This window comes from Manihot esculenta, chromosome 7, assembly GCF_001659605.2.
Source record: "Manihot esculenta cultivar AM560-2 chromosome 7, M.esculenta_v8, whole genome shotgun sequence".
In the NCBI taxonomy this organism is placed as follows: Eukaryota; Viridiplantae; Streptophyta; class Magnoliopsida; order Malpighiales; family Euphorbiaceae; genus Manihot; species Manihot esculenta.
The window spans coordinates 32,470,326-32,483,933 of record NC_035167.2 but is presented as its reverse complement, the minus strand read 5'-3'; the positions used below and the strand labels follow the sequence as shown (position 1 = coordinate 32,483,933).

At 37.4% G+C, this 13,608-nt stretch overlaps 2 protein-coding genes across 2 annotated transcripts; one reads left to right on the top strand and one right to left on the bottom strand.

Annotated features, from left to right (window-relative positions):
• Nucleotides 1-5,227: 5,227 nt before the first annotated feature.
• Nucleotides 5,228-8,918, top strand: LOC110619491 (eukaryotic translation initiation factor 3 subunit G). Its single transcript, XM_021762991.2, has 2 exons — nucleotides 5,228-5,610; nucleotides 8,091-8,918. Exons 1-2 carry the CDS (start codon nucleotides 5,265-5,267, stop codon nucleotides 8,627-8,629), a joined length of 885 nt encoding a protein of 294 aa, XP_021618683.1. The 5' UTR covers nucleotides 5,228-5,264; the 3' UTR covers nucleotides 8,630-8,918.
• An 851-nt stretch (nucleotides 8,919-9,769) lies between these two features.
• Nucleotides 9,770-13,365, bottom strand: LOC110618819 (wall-associated receptor kinase-like 20). Its single transcript, XM_021762074.2, has 3 exons — nucleotides 12,363-13,365; nucleotides 11,060-11,119; nucleotides 9,770-10,950 (listed from the first exon to the last, which is right to left on the bottom strand). The coding sequence occupies exons 1-3, from the start codon at nucleotides 13,174-13,176 to the stop codon at nucleotides 9,887-9,889; spliced, it is 1,938 nt and encodes a 645-aa protein (XP_021617766.1). The 5' UTR covers nucleotides 13,177-13,365; the 3' UTR covers nucleotides 9,770-9,886.
• Between the last annotated feature and the right edge of the window lie 243 nt (nucleotides 13,366-13,608).

Here is a 13,608-nt window from a genome sequence, read left to right as displayed (position 1 = left end):
AGATCGAGCAGGCCTGTGAAGCTTTCCTCCAGGATTACAAGAGTTCTTCTGAATTTAAAGCCAAGGTAGCTGAGGCCTGCGAGGAGCGACTTGCAGAGTTTAAAGCTTCTGACGAGATGAAGACAACCGTATAGAATAAAAGCTTCCGCATGTTCGTCTCCGGATACAACCGGGGATTAAGGACAGCTAGATACACTCCCTCCACCCCGTTAACTAAACTCTGAGTTGTAGAGGTAGACTCTGATGGCGAGGAGGTGCTTTACGGGGAGGACGACAGGCCCTTGCCCAAAGGGGCCTCTCGTGCCGCAGTTGGGTCTTCTGGGGCAGAACCCGAGCTAGAAGATGAAGATGCTGGTCCTCAGGGACAGGAGATCGTGCCTTTCGTAGGCACTGGAGGGTCTGAGCAGGAGGGTGTCGGGCCTCCCATGAGCAGCAGTGTAAATAATGTTAGTGTAGACAGTGCAGATGCTAGGGTAGATGATAATGCCCCTAGGCGTGTAAGTCCTTTAAGGACAGTTTTCCCTCCATCTCGTGTAGACAATTAGAATAGGCTGTAATGTACTTTTCTTTTAATGAAATTTCATTTTCATTTACTGTGCATACTTGAACAGTTCTTATCTCTGCTTATTTTTTCAACTTCATCGGGCTACTCATACTATTACAAGCATAACTTGTTTAATTTGTTAAGAATAAAACATTTAAGCTATTCCCCATAATTTATAAGGGATTGGGCACACAGTCCTTTACTGCTTGCTTTTAAGCTAATCAGGGTTGAAAACTTACCCGAAAACTTGGCTTCTGACTTAATAAATTTCCAATTTCACAAGGGTATTCTTATCTGCAGGCTTTTTCCGAACTGGATTTATCATAAGGATAAGACTCTGAGCTGTGCTCCTTTACGGGTTTTGACCCCATTAGGTCCTCAGCCTGAGCTCGGTTTTTAACAGTTGACCAGTCGTCCTCAATTTTTTTTTCATTACTTCATGCATATGATCTCAGGCGTATAGCCTTTGTATAATCAAAGTAAAATGGATCATGTACCTTTTAAGGTGATGAGCAGGGCTGGCCTTCTTTTTTTTTAGTTCTATTCTGATGAGGATTGGAGCTGGGGCCTTATCTGCTCACGCCATTGGATTTCCTTTTAGTTTATAGGAGGTTTGTTGTCTTCAGTTTGTCTTTGAGCTTTCTGAGCTCGGTTTTCTCTTGCTTGGCTTTCTGAGCTCGTGTTTTCAGGTCGGCACTTTTGGCCTCTTGTTGCCTTTGTCTTCTTAGCTCGGCTTCCCGCGCTGGGAGATCTTGGGGATCCTGGTGTTCTACCTCCCTGAGGTCTCGATGTCTCAGTTCGGTTTATGTTGGTGCCGGGAGATCTTGGGGATCCCTGTCTTCTACCTCCCTGAGGTCTCTATGTCTCAGTTCAGTTTGTGTTGGTGCCGGGAGATCTTGGGGATCCCGGTCTTCTACCTCCCTGATGTCTCTATGTCTCAGTTCGGTTTATGTTGGCGCCGGGAGATCTTGGGGATCCCGGTCTTCTACCTCCCTGAGGTCTCTATGTCTCAATTCGGTTTATGTTGGTGCCGGGAGATCTTGGGAATCCCGGTCTTCTACCTCCCTGAGGTCTCTATGTCTCAGTTCGGTTTATGTTGGTGCCGGGAGATCTTGGGGATCTCGGTCTTCTACCTCCCTGAGGTCTCTATGTCTCAGTTCGGTTTATGTTGGTGCCGGGAGATCTTGGGGATCCCGGTCTTCTACCTCCCTGAGGTCTCTATGTCTCAGTTCGGTTTGTGTTGGTGCCGGGAGATCTTGGAAATTCCGGTCTTCTACCTCCTTGAGGTCTCTATGTCTCAGTTCGGTTTATGTTGGTGCCGGGAGATCTTGGGGATCCCGGTCTTCTACCTCCCTGAGGTCTCGAGGCTGTTAAACCATGCCCGTGTTGGCCCCGAGAGCGTCGTTGGGAACACCTTGCACATCAAGGCATCTGATAAAGTCTGCAATTCCATGAAAGTTTTGTAGTTCAATACGTGTTCCCGGGGGTTCCCAGCTCCGTTATATGCGGCCATAGGCGGCATCATAAATTTTTTGGGAACGATCTCCTGTTGCACCCACATCGAGAAGGGTGAAGAGGTGGGCAGGAGAGTTTGATTCTGATCCTTCGTTCCCAACTCGGCCAAGAGCTGCTCTCTCATCTTTTGCAGCTTTCGGTCTACACTCTCCTCCTCTTGCCTGGGTTTCCTCTCCAGGCGGTACTCCTCTTCCTTCGCTTCGCTTCTCGTTCGCTTGGTTGTTCCGGCAGAATAACTGTCAACCTCATCATTCTCAATCATTTCCCTCGCCCTCCTTCCATGAACTCGAGCCTTCGTCTCTTCCTCTTCTTCGGCTCTTCTCCTCCCGTCTCCAGTTTCTCGGCTGACGGTTTGGAGATGGTTGAAGGTAGGCTGAGGTTCATTGGTCTGGGGCTCTTCTACCACCGGCAACACATTTATTGGGGTATCGAGGCCCCGTTGTTGCATCATCTGCCCCAGCCAGTGGGCTGTGTTTTGTAACTGAAGGGCGATGGTTTGGAGGTCTTGATTGCACAAGGCAGCAGCGGGCACATTCCCTACCAAGCTTGGCGAGGGGTTGAAGGGAATTGGTGTTTGGTTGTTTGGGGTTGTGGGACTGGAAAAAGAAAACTATTGTCCCTCCTGAGCAGAGCTCAGGTCATTAGGGGTGTTGACAAGATTGTTTTCGTTGTGGTTAGCCATCGTGGATCTCAGTGGGTGTTGTAAGAGTGGAACTCCGGCGATGAAAAGATCTCCTTCGTTCCCACAGACGGCCCCAATTGATGATCTGAGATCCAGAAAATAGGATTTTACAAGGGTTTTGTGAACTTAGAAAAAACTTAGGTCTAGAGGAGGACAATCCTCCTTTTATCTGTTTTCTTTTATCGGTCAGTGACGTATGACAAACTGTCTATCATTGGACCACCTGTCCCTGCCATGCTGATTCGGGCGTACGAGAATATCATACTCCTGCTACATGCGTAACGGCTTCTGATTCTCCACGGACACGCATGCTGAGGGACCCACCAAACGGATGGGTCGGTCTCCTTCTAGGTTCTGAGCCGGGCCGGCAGATAGGATCAGAGCTGGGCCCCAAGAGGATCTGATCGATGAGCCGTATAGGCTGGGCGGGCCTGGTTGAGAAACTTAGACGGAGCACGGTCTCGAGGCTGAGTGGGTCGGACTGGGTTCATGCGGGAGACTTGAGAGCCTCCAGATAATGGGCCATTGTCATGGGCCTGGCCCCAAACCGGGGTAAAGAAATCCAGCGTAATCCAGCGGGCATCATCTATTAATTAGCCTTTATATTAGTTTTATTCGTTAAATATTATAAAATTTTTTTAAATATTTTAATATAAAAAAATTAATTAATAAATTTTTTAAAAATATGATATATTAATTAATAAATTTTTTAAAATTATATGAATTAAATAGAACATATTTAATGGCAACATTAACAAATAGGACTTTTTAAAATATCAAATATATTTTAATATATTTTTTAAAATTAAAAGAATAATGGGTAAATTTTACTATATTATAAAGAGTAAATAATAATGTTTTATTTTAAAAAATACAGTCAAATCATTAAAATGAGTGTTGAAGTTTATGTGGTTGGTGAGTTTAGAGGTGGTGTGATTTGCTCATCAACAACTCCTTCATGGCTACTCTTAGCTGGCATGGGTCGATCTCTTCCTTATGAGGGCTAGTTTTTCGATTTTGAAATTTTCAAGGTTTTGATTGATTTTAGAAAAAAAATATTTTTTTTTATTTTTAAAATATAATATAATTAATCAATTTATGTCTATCTTTTTAAAATTTAAAACTTTAATTTTTTAACTTTAATTTTTTAACTTTAATTTCCTCCAAATTTAAATTTTTTTAATCTAAAATTTTATTAAATCAATTATCTAAGTTTAGTGAAAAACAAGAGAGTAAAATATAATTTCAAAAATACTATTATTCTCGTTTTCTCTTATTTCCTTTCTCTCCTCTTACACTTTCCCCTCCTTTCCTAGAGGTGACCACTCTCATCCATTCTCTCGTAGTCATCATCGGCTCATCATTGCCACCATCGAAAGAGAAGCTATTCTTATCGTCGAGAAGCAGCACTCTCTGTCTCCATTAGCTATATCGTAGTCGCGCAAAAGCCCTCATCATCGTTGCTATTCTTATTATTGCCGCTTGAAGAAGCACTCCTGATCATCTTGCTGTCTTAGTTGAAGTTGCGAAGTCTCATCGTCTTGCTGTATTTATTTATTGAAGCCGTGAAGCCTTATCGCTACCGCTTGCTACCTTCATCAAAGTCTCGAAGAAACTCTCGTCATTATTGCCAGTGGGAGTAGCAATGCGAGTGAAAGGCGCAACTAGTGATAGGTAATGTGAACTATGAGTGACAGGCGATAACGCGACGATGGTGGATGGCAGAGGAATATCATTAAGCAATAATGGCGCGAGAGACCTTTGAGTTTGATAAAATTAAATTTCAGAAATTAAAGTGTTAAATTTTAAAAAGAATAATTCGGTTATTTTTCTTGTCACTAGCAACATATTTTACGGAAAACCTTTAATTTTAACAAAATCAAATTTCAAAAATAAAAACATTGGATGTTAAAAATAGATAAATAAATCCTTTGATTATATTATACTTCAAAACAAAAAACTAATTTCCCCTTAATTTTATTTAATTTGTGCCTTTTGTCTTGCATCTAGGTTGTATTGTTGTTTCTTGTACTGCATCTTTTCTCTCTGCTGTTCTTTGGGTATGTGTATGTTCGTTTTTTATACAGGTTTTTTCTCTATATTTCTCTTTTCTCGTTTTGGATGGTGGGGTAGATGGTGCTGGTTGCAGAGTGGTGAGATGCGGTATGGTGAGGCCTAATGCTTTTTGAATTGGGCTGAACTGATGGGAGCTATGCTGGACTTTTAATAGTGGGCTTAAACTTTTGATTACTGTTTGTTATTCTTACTGATCTTAGCCCGTTTGAACCTTATTTAAATGCAAGAGTAAATTAACCAACTAACAACCAACGAAGCTCAGCCCATAACTGAAATGAGGAACAAGCCCAACCCATAATAACCAAGACTAGCCCAACCAGCAAATTAACAAAACCCGTATTGGGTCTAGATTGTGAGGCCCTCTTGGTATAGTTTGTGGCAGCCACTACTATAAATTCACACTCACCACTCAGGCTCGCTCAAACCCTAGATCTCTTAGCGCGAACAATGTCTCTCGACAAATCCGCTCTAAATCAGACCAAGCTCCGGTGGGGTGAGCTTGACGAGGACGACGGCGAGGATTTGGACTTCTTATTGCCGCCCAAACAAGTAATCGGCCCCGATGAGAATGGGATTAAGAAGGTAATCGAATACAAGTTCAACGACGATGGTGATAAGGTTAAGATCACGACTACGACTCGTGTCCGGAAGCTCGCCAAGGCCAGGTTGAGCAAGAAAGCAGTGGAGCGCAGAAATTGGGCTAAGTTTGGAGACGCTGTCCATGAGGATGTTGGAAGTAGGCTTACTATGGTTTCCACCGAAGAGATCCTGCTTGAAAGACCCAGAGCGCCAGGTGCCTTTCTAAATATAATATTTGATGTTTGTTTTAATTTAATTTGTCTTTACTTTGACTGTTTTCGTGCATTGGAAGGTCCCTCTCTCTCTCGCAGTTATGTGTAGCGAAAGTAGTTTCATATGGTGTTTAATATGATTTGATGTGCAAAACATTTAGTTTGGGCTTGGAATTTACGAAATTGCAAATGATAATCGGGTTTGATGCTTTTATGGAAAATCGAGGACAAATAAGATAATTGATATTTTGTTTTTTGGGTTTAGATTTATAGATTGTGAAAGTGATCTTTGCTGTATTGAGTTGGTTGCTTAGATGTTGATTTCTCTTTGGTTGACAGTTTTTAGGAAGTTCTAGTAAAAAGAAGTTTGGGATATTTGGTTATTTTGTGTAGAAATGTATTGGAATTTCTAGAGTTATACATGAGAAGAGTAATTAGTTTGTCTTTAGTTCAATTGAATTCTATTTTTAAAAAAAATTCAATTCAATTATCTTTATGAATATTTACTTGTTTAGAATAATATTTTAAAATGATAGAAATCATTTTAATTTTATTATTTGGAATAGTTGAGAATGTTATGAATGCCCTTGTTCTTATTTTTCCCTTGTTACAAAGAAACAAGTAAACCTTATAGGAGGGATGTTTTGGGTTTTTAATAGATTGAAATTTGCAAAATCATGTCACTTGGCATGAATTCATTTCTTTCAAAATACTTTAAAAAGCTAAAAAGAGTAGAATTCTATCAATAGTATTGAGAAGTGGTCAAATAGATTCCAAATGAATTTAAATTATTTTACTTTTACACTTTACGAATCCACCAATCAGGAACAGGGGTATTTGTGCATAATGAAATGCAGCTGTGTTTTTGCGAGAGAATTTTGATGAAAAACACTCGCCTTATAAGTGAATGCTTTTCATTCAACTATTTCTATTAATATGCAATTTTACTTGTGGACATTAACATGTCGGCCTCTGGGGTTTGAGCATTTTTATGGTCAATTTAATGAAAGTTTGGTGATTTTCCCCCTCCTTTTCCTACTTTCATGTTCTTCTAGCACTGTTTAGTTTTGTTATGTTGTCCGAGTTTAGAGCTTTACTTTATTATTTGGTTATGATATCCAATTTCCCAATCCCATGTTAGCCATGTGGATCATATTTCATGTGAATTGACCAAAACTTACATTTTTGTGGCATCTAATGGTGAGCTAGAAGTTTGGTTTCACTTTTAGGTAATCTACTTTGTAAATGAATTTGTGGGACTCTTGGAATGTTGATGATAATTTCTTGCCCTTTTCCCCTTTCTGTACTGAATTTCAGTGTCTTCTTTGAATTTGGTGTGTTAGGACTTTCGTTTTTCTTTTTTGGGCTAATGGTGGCCAATTAGCCAATCACATATTTCCATGAGATGGTTATTTTATGCGACTGGTCAGTAAGCTCACCAAAAGTGGATCTCTGTTGGTGGCATTTCAGAGTGAACCAGAACTGTGGTTTTACTTTTAGATCATCAACTACATCTCTCAAAATTTTAGTTAGGTCTTGCATGATTAATTTGGTTATGGTGGCCAATTAGCCAATCACACATTGCTGCATGAATTCTGTACAGTGTGAATGGTCAGGAAGCCACCAAAATTAGAAGCCTGTTGGTGTCCTTTAATGGTTATCAAGAATTTTGATATACTCTAGAGGTCATCAACCACATACACAAGATGTTCAGTCTTTTACTGGGACTTGCTTGCTTTATTTGGTTATGGTGGCCAATTAGCCACTCACATGTTGCCATTTGGCTGCTTTGGATGTGAATGGTCAGCGAGTCACCAAAAGTAGCATTGTGTTGGTGGCATTCAATGGTGAACAAGAATTTTGGTTTCACTTTTAGGCCACTAACTACACTCAGATAATGTTCTATCCTAAAATTCCTAGAGGTCCTCATTGAACAGCCTGGTCTTTATATATTTGGTGGAATTGGCAGAAAGGTCTTGGCTGAGTTTATTTATGGAACAAGTGCTGCTTTGAAAAATTTTGCTATGTGCATCTAGCAGGTGCCATTGTACTTGTTGATTTTCCCTCATTTTCCCTCTAGAGGTTCTGCCTTAAAAAAAGCATTTCTTCAGTGCATGAGGTTTCTTCCTCTGCGAGGGTCATATATCATAGGCAGCGCAACTTGAATGACGTGACCTTCTGATCAAAAAGAGCAATCTTATTGTTGTGCCAATGTTGCACTTATTCGACTTAAATATATAACATTACTTAATATTTAGGGTCTTGATTTTGGCCTTCAATAGAACTTGTCATCTGGAAGTTCTCTTTTTTGGAGAATTCATACATTGGCTAAGCATTTGTTGAGGATAATCTCTTGATATACAGCCATCTTTTATTGATAATAGTTTATGTCACATTGTTATATAACTACTATTCAATATATTGGTCTTTCTTGTTCTTTTGCTTCAATTTATTTTATGTTCTAATACTGACATTCCAACAGGTACTAAAGTGGAAGAAACTAAGTTGCCTGGGGATAACTTGGCTCAGTTAGGTAAAGGTGGAGCTGTACTCATGGTGTGTAGAACTTGTGGTAAGAAAGGTGACCACTGGACATCACGATGCCCCTATAAGGATCTTGCTCCACAGCCTGAAGGCTTCATTGATAAACCTGCTGCAGCAGATAATGCTGCTGCCGCTGCTGGAGCCACCAAGGGTGCCTATGTGCCACCAAGCATGAGAGCAGGTGCAGAAAGAACTGGTGGATCTGATATGCGACGAAGGAACGAAGAGAATTCAGTTCGTGTCACCAATTTATCAGAGGACACTAGGGAGCCTGACTTGCTTGAACTATTCCGAACATTTGGTCAAGTGAGTCGAGTTTATGTTGCTATTGACCAGAAGACTGGTGTCAGCAGGGGTTTTGGTTTTGTCAACTTTGTAAACAAGGAAGATGCTGAGAGGGCTATCAACAAGCTTAATGGATATGGTTATGACAATCTAATCCTTCGAGTTGAATGGGCAACACCCAGGTCTAACTAGATAGATAGAGTTGCCCTCTGATATCTTCTGGCGAGATCAGTTTTGCACTTTCCATTCTCTTCTTGAGGCCGCCTTCCTGTTCTCCTGAAGATAAAAGTTATTTATATGTAAGATTGGTTTTATAGGGATCTTGTGGGATCTCAGGAATGAATGCCCTTTCTTTTCTCTCTCTTATTTTTTCTTCTCTTTTGTTTTGTTTTGTTTTTTTTGTTTTTTTGCCCTCATGGTTGGTTTTGGAAATGGGGGCCATGCATTATGAAGTCATTTGGTAAATATTTTGTTGTCTGCATTTTCATCCGAGGTTCCTTTGATTCGTTTGTAGAATGTTGGATGGTACACGGCCGCATCAAATGCTTCGGAAGCTTTTCAAGCCCCATCGTAGTTCAGCACTAGAATGTTAATGGACTATTTAATTAGGATAACGCAAGCTTGATTGGTTGTATGAATCCTAGTTCAAGATCCATTAGCGGATATGATGTAAATCCAGTAATCCACAATATAAATCTGGTTGCTTTATAAAATGTAATGAAGTACAATGTGATTTAGTATTCTATTGCATCATTTAATAAAGGGGATTTATATTTTAATTTTTAAATATTGTTATTATTAATAAATCAGTCTTTATATTTAATTTTATTTTTAAATAAAATTTTTTATTTAATTTTTGAATATTAATATTATTAATAAATTAATTTTTATATTTTTAAAAATTTATTAAAATATATTTATTTTTTCTTATATCTATTAAAATATTTTTGTTGTTTTTGTCGTTAATGAAATAATTTTTCATTCTCCTAAAAAAACGAATGACGATAAAAGAGAAGATGAAGAAAAAACAAAAAAAGAGAAGAGGAAGGTGATGATAATGAAGAAGAAAGAAAAAAATTCTCCTCTTTCTCTTTGAAAAAAAGAATAAAAAGAGAAAAGAAGAAGAAGAAGAAAAATAAAAAAAAGAAGAAGAGGAAGAATCAACGAAAAAGGAGGAGGTGGAGGAAAATAAGGGAGGTAATTTGGCTTTTTACTATATTTTTAACGGCAGAAATAAACAGAATGATTATTTTATTGACGAATAGAAAAGGTAAGAACGTTTTAATATATTTCTAAAAATATAGAGACTGACTTGTTAATAATAGCAATATCTAGAGACTAAATTATAAATCTCATATTAATAATACATTTTATTACATTCACCTCTACTAAGCGTAACCCTATGTTTTATTTGAATCAGCGTACAATGGGAAGGCCTATTCTCGTCAGCTAGTTTTCTACATGATTTGTGGATACTATATTCAAGATGTAATCGATATCCTCGGCAACTTCTTTCATGGAAGGCCTATTCTCTCTCTTTTCCTCCAAACAAGCCAATGCCAATTGTGTTAATGCATTCATGCTATCGAGTTCCAAACTGCTTGATCTTTCTCTCAGCATTGGATCAATTACATCTATCAACCTCCCGTTCTCCGTCATCCTCTGAACATAAGCAGCCAAGTTCACATTATCTTCTCCTCTACTGAAATCAATTGCTCTAAGAGAAGTCAAAAGCTCCAGCAACACAACCCCAAAGCTATAAACGTCACTCTTATCAGTCAACTGAAATTTCCTGAAGTACTCAGGATCTAGATACCCGATAGTTCCTTGTGCACAGGTTGATATGTGGCTCAAGTCACTGTAAGCTAGCCTTGATAATCCAAAATCTGATATCTTAGCATTGAACTTGTCATCAAGAAGGATGTTGCTCGACTTGACGTCTCGATGATATATCGGAGGAACAGCAGAGATGTGGAGGTAAGTGAGACACTCTGCAGAATCCTTCGCGATTCGCAGACGATGTATCCACGAGAGCTGGCTTTTACCGCCAAGTCCTAGACCTTGTAAATGATCAAGAAGGGTTCCATTTTGAATATACTCATAAACTAGGATAGGTTGCTCAAGCTCAACACAGCAGCCAAGTAAACGAACAAGGGTTTTGTGATTGACTTGGCATAGAATGCGAACTTCATTAAGGAGTTGATCAGTGCCTTTAGTGTTACCAATCTTAGCACACTTCACAGCCACAACAGTGCCATCCTCTAGACAACCTTTGTAAACGTCTCCATAGCCTCCAGTGCCTACGAGACAATCTTTGGAGAAGTTGTTTGTTGCTTTCTTTATCTCTTTACTTGTAAAGTGCTTTGCTGCTTTGCTTCCATCTGCACTCAAGATTTCTTCACGGTGTCTGGCAAGACGTTGTTGTGCCTCTCTAATGTGTTTATAGCGTCTGTGGAGTAGAATGCCAATGGAGATCACCAGCAAGAACGTAGCACCAAGGCCGGATGCTAAACCTACAAAAAATTCCACCAGGTATTTTGGGTTCGATACCTTCTTTAAGCAATGCCTCTAATGAATGAATTCTTCCAAATATTTCAAAGTGAAATTAAATTTTGGCAGAACCTGCTATGAGTGGAATCTTCTTTTGTCTACCACATCCTCCGGGACTTTGACACCCACCAGCTGCACAAAATTTCCAGATCCATTTACCACTTGTTTGAAAACTAAAGATTTGAAAAGAATTCAATTCAATTTATTTTATCTCTATTTTTTCAATTTATTTTATCTCTATTTTTTTAATTTTTAAAATTTTTATTTTTAAAAAAGATAAAATCACACATAATTTTATTAGAATTCATTTTTTTTTTTTAGAAATAAATCATAGCATACGAAGAATAGATTAACAGGCTAACAAATGAATTTCCACTATAATACGGAAAATTAGAAATTCTTTATTATTCATTTCTGTTTAAATATTTTTAAAATGTCAAAAAAAAAAAATCCAAACCAATTGTAGACATCTTCAATCTTCCAACAGTTTATTGATTTATTTTTAAAAAATAAGATTTCCTTGCCAAAAGTATTGATATAATTAATGGGTAAATTAGTATATTTTTCATGAAATTTGCTATTATATAATATATAGAAGATTATTCCTATTGTCCAAAAATTAGTAACTTTGATTCTAATGATATTTTAATAGTCCCACATATTACTGCAATCATATAAATAACATAGTTTTCGTTATGCCTTAATCTTTTACATTTTAAACTTTAAAACTTATTGTTTTTTTTTTCAGTTAAATTTACACATTAATATTTAATTATTTGATTATAAAGCATTTTCAGTCCCCTTAAATCTAAAATCTTTTGATAATGTTAATTAAAATTGTTAATTTTATATCAATATATATTAAAAAGATTTGGTTTTATATTTCTTAATGTGGGAGAAAAAGTAAAATGAGGCAAAATTATAAAAGGGAAGGAGTAGTAAAATTAATGATTTGGTCTTATATTTCTAAAATATTTTAATGAACTCTTGTTGTCAATTTTCATGAAATTACTTTGATTTTAAAAAATATATTAAAACATTTTTATAATTTTTTTAAAAATCTAATAATTAATTTATTCATTAAGTGTTTAATTTTAATCTTTATAATATGTAAAAATTCATTAATAATAGTATTTTTAATTTTAAAAAATATATTAAATATTTTTAAAAAATATATCAATTAATTATTCTGTATTAAAATAATTTTATAAATTTTTCTGGTATGTTATATTCAAAATTTTAAAAATATTTAAATGTATTTTAAAGACAGATGAATTCACCAATAAATTTTTCATAAATTAAATAGTAATTTTTTAAAATTAAATAATAATTTTTTTCTTTTTATTATTTTCCAACACCAACAGTTTGAACTTACTTTGGACACAGATTCCCTGGATTGGATTCCACTGAAGTCCAGCCTTACAATAGCACCTCTTTACCGGATCAGCAGGCTTAGGCTGACACGTAGAGTCCACATCACAATCCACCTGAGATTCACACGCTGGTTCCTGAGGTAGCACCCATTGGATCTCCACACCCGGGTTTGGCCACTTCTCTACTGGTGAACCCCAATCCAAACCAACGAAGCTCCTATAAGCTCTACACCCGTTTTCTCGGACCCGTATTTTATGGGCAGAAGCTGATCCGCCTGCTTTGAATGTACAACACAACGGCGTATCACTGCACCGAGAGTACTCTCCTCTCTTAGCATACAAATGGCACAAGCTACTCGCCGAACAATCCAACGGCTGATCGAGTATCGAATCGGAGCAATTATACAGCATGACAGTGTTCTCGCCGGTGATGTTGAACGGCAAGGAAGGGCTCAACTGGATGCCTTGATGGATAAAATCAGATGAAATGCAGGTATTTGGGAATAGATTTGTAGGTTGTATAACCAACCGTTGATTTAATGCGTTGATGGAAATTATCGGATAGGAGTTGTTCAGCGTATTAAAAATGAGTACACCTGCATTGCATCGTATCTTGTATGATTGGTCTCCGCAGGTGGTTTGTGTGCTGAGTGGATATGGAACTGAGTTAGAGCCACAATTGGGGCATTGTTTGGCTGAGAATGCGCATAGAACGACGGACAACAGTAGAGCCGCCGCAAATAAGAGTTGGTTAGATAGTTTTGGCTCCATGAAAATGAAGGCACTAATCAATGAGTATTGTGAGAACACATACATATATGTATATATATATAAAGCCTGAAGAGCATGATGAGCTTAATAACGTTGTTGACGCCATGGTCAAAAGTCTCCATTCAAAAATGGAAAAAAACGCACAAAGGGAAAAGGAGCAGAAAGAGGGGAATGTGGAAGAATATTTAGAGCAGCCACCTAATACAGACTTTCTAGGAAGCACGATTGGCAGTGGAAAATTATGCAGAGCTCTATTGATATTATATATATATATATATATATTCTATTCAATATTTGAATCTCCTAATTCAATTAATTTAAATTTGTATTGATTAAATTTATTAATTTCCTTCATCATTTTTTAAATATTTTATATTTAAAATTTAAATTTAATAAAAAAATCCTTTTTAAAAATTAGAATGAACTTTTTTTGTATTCTGTATATAATAATAATATCCATGAAAAAGTTACACATCA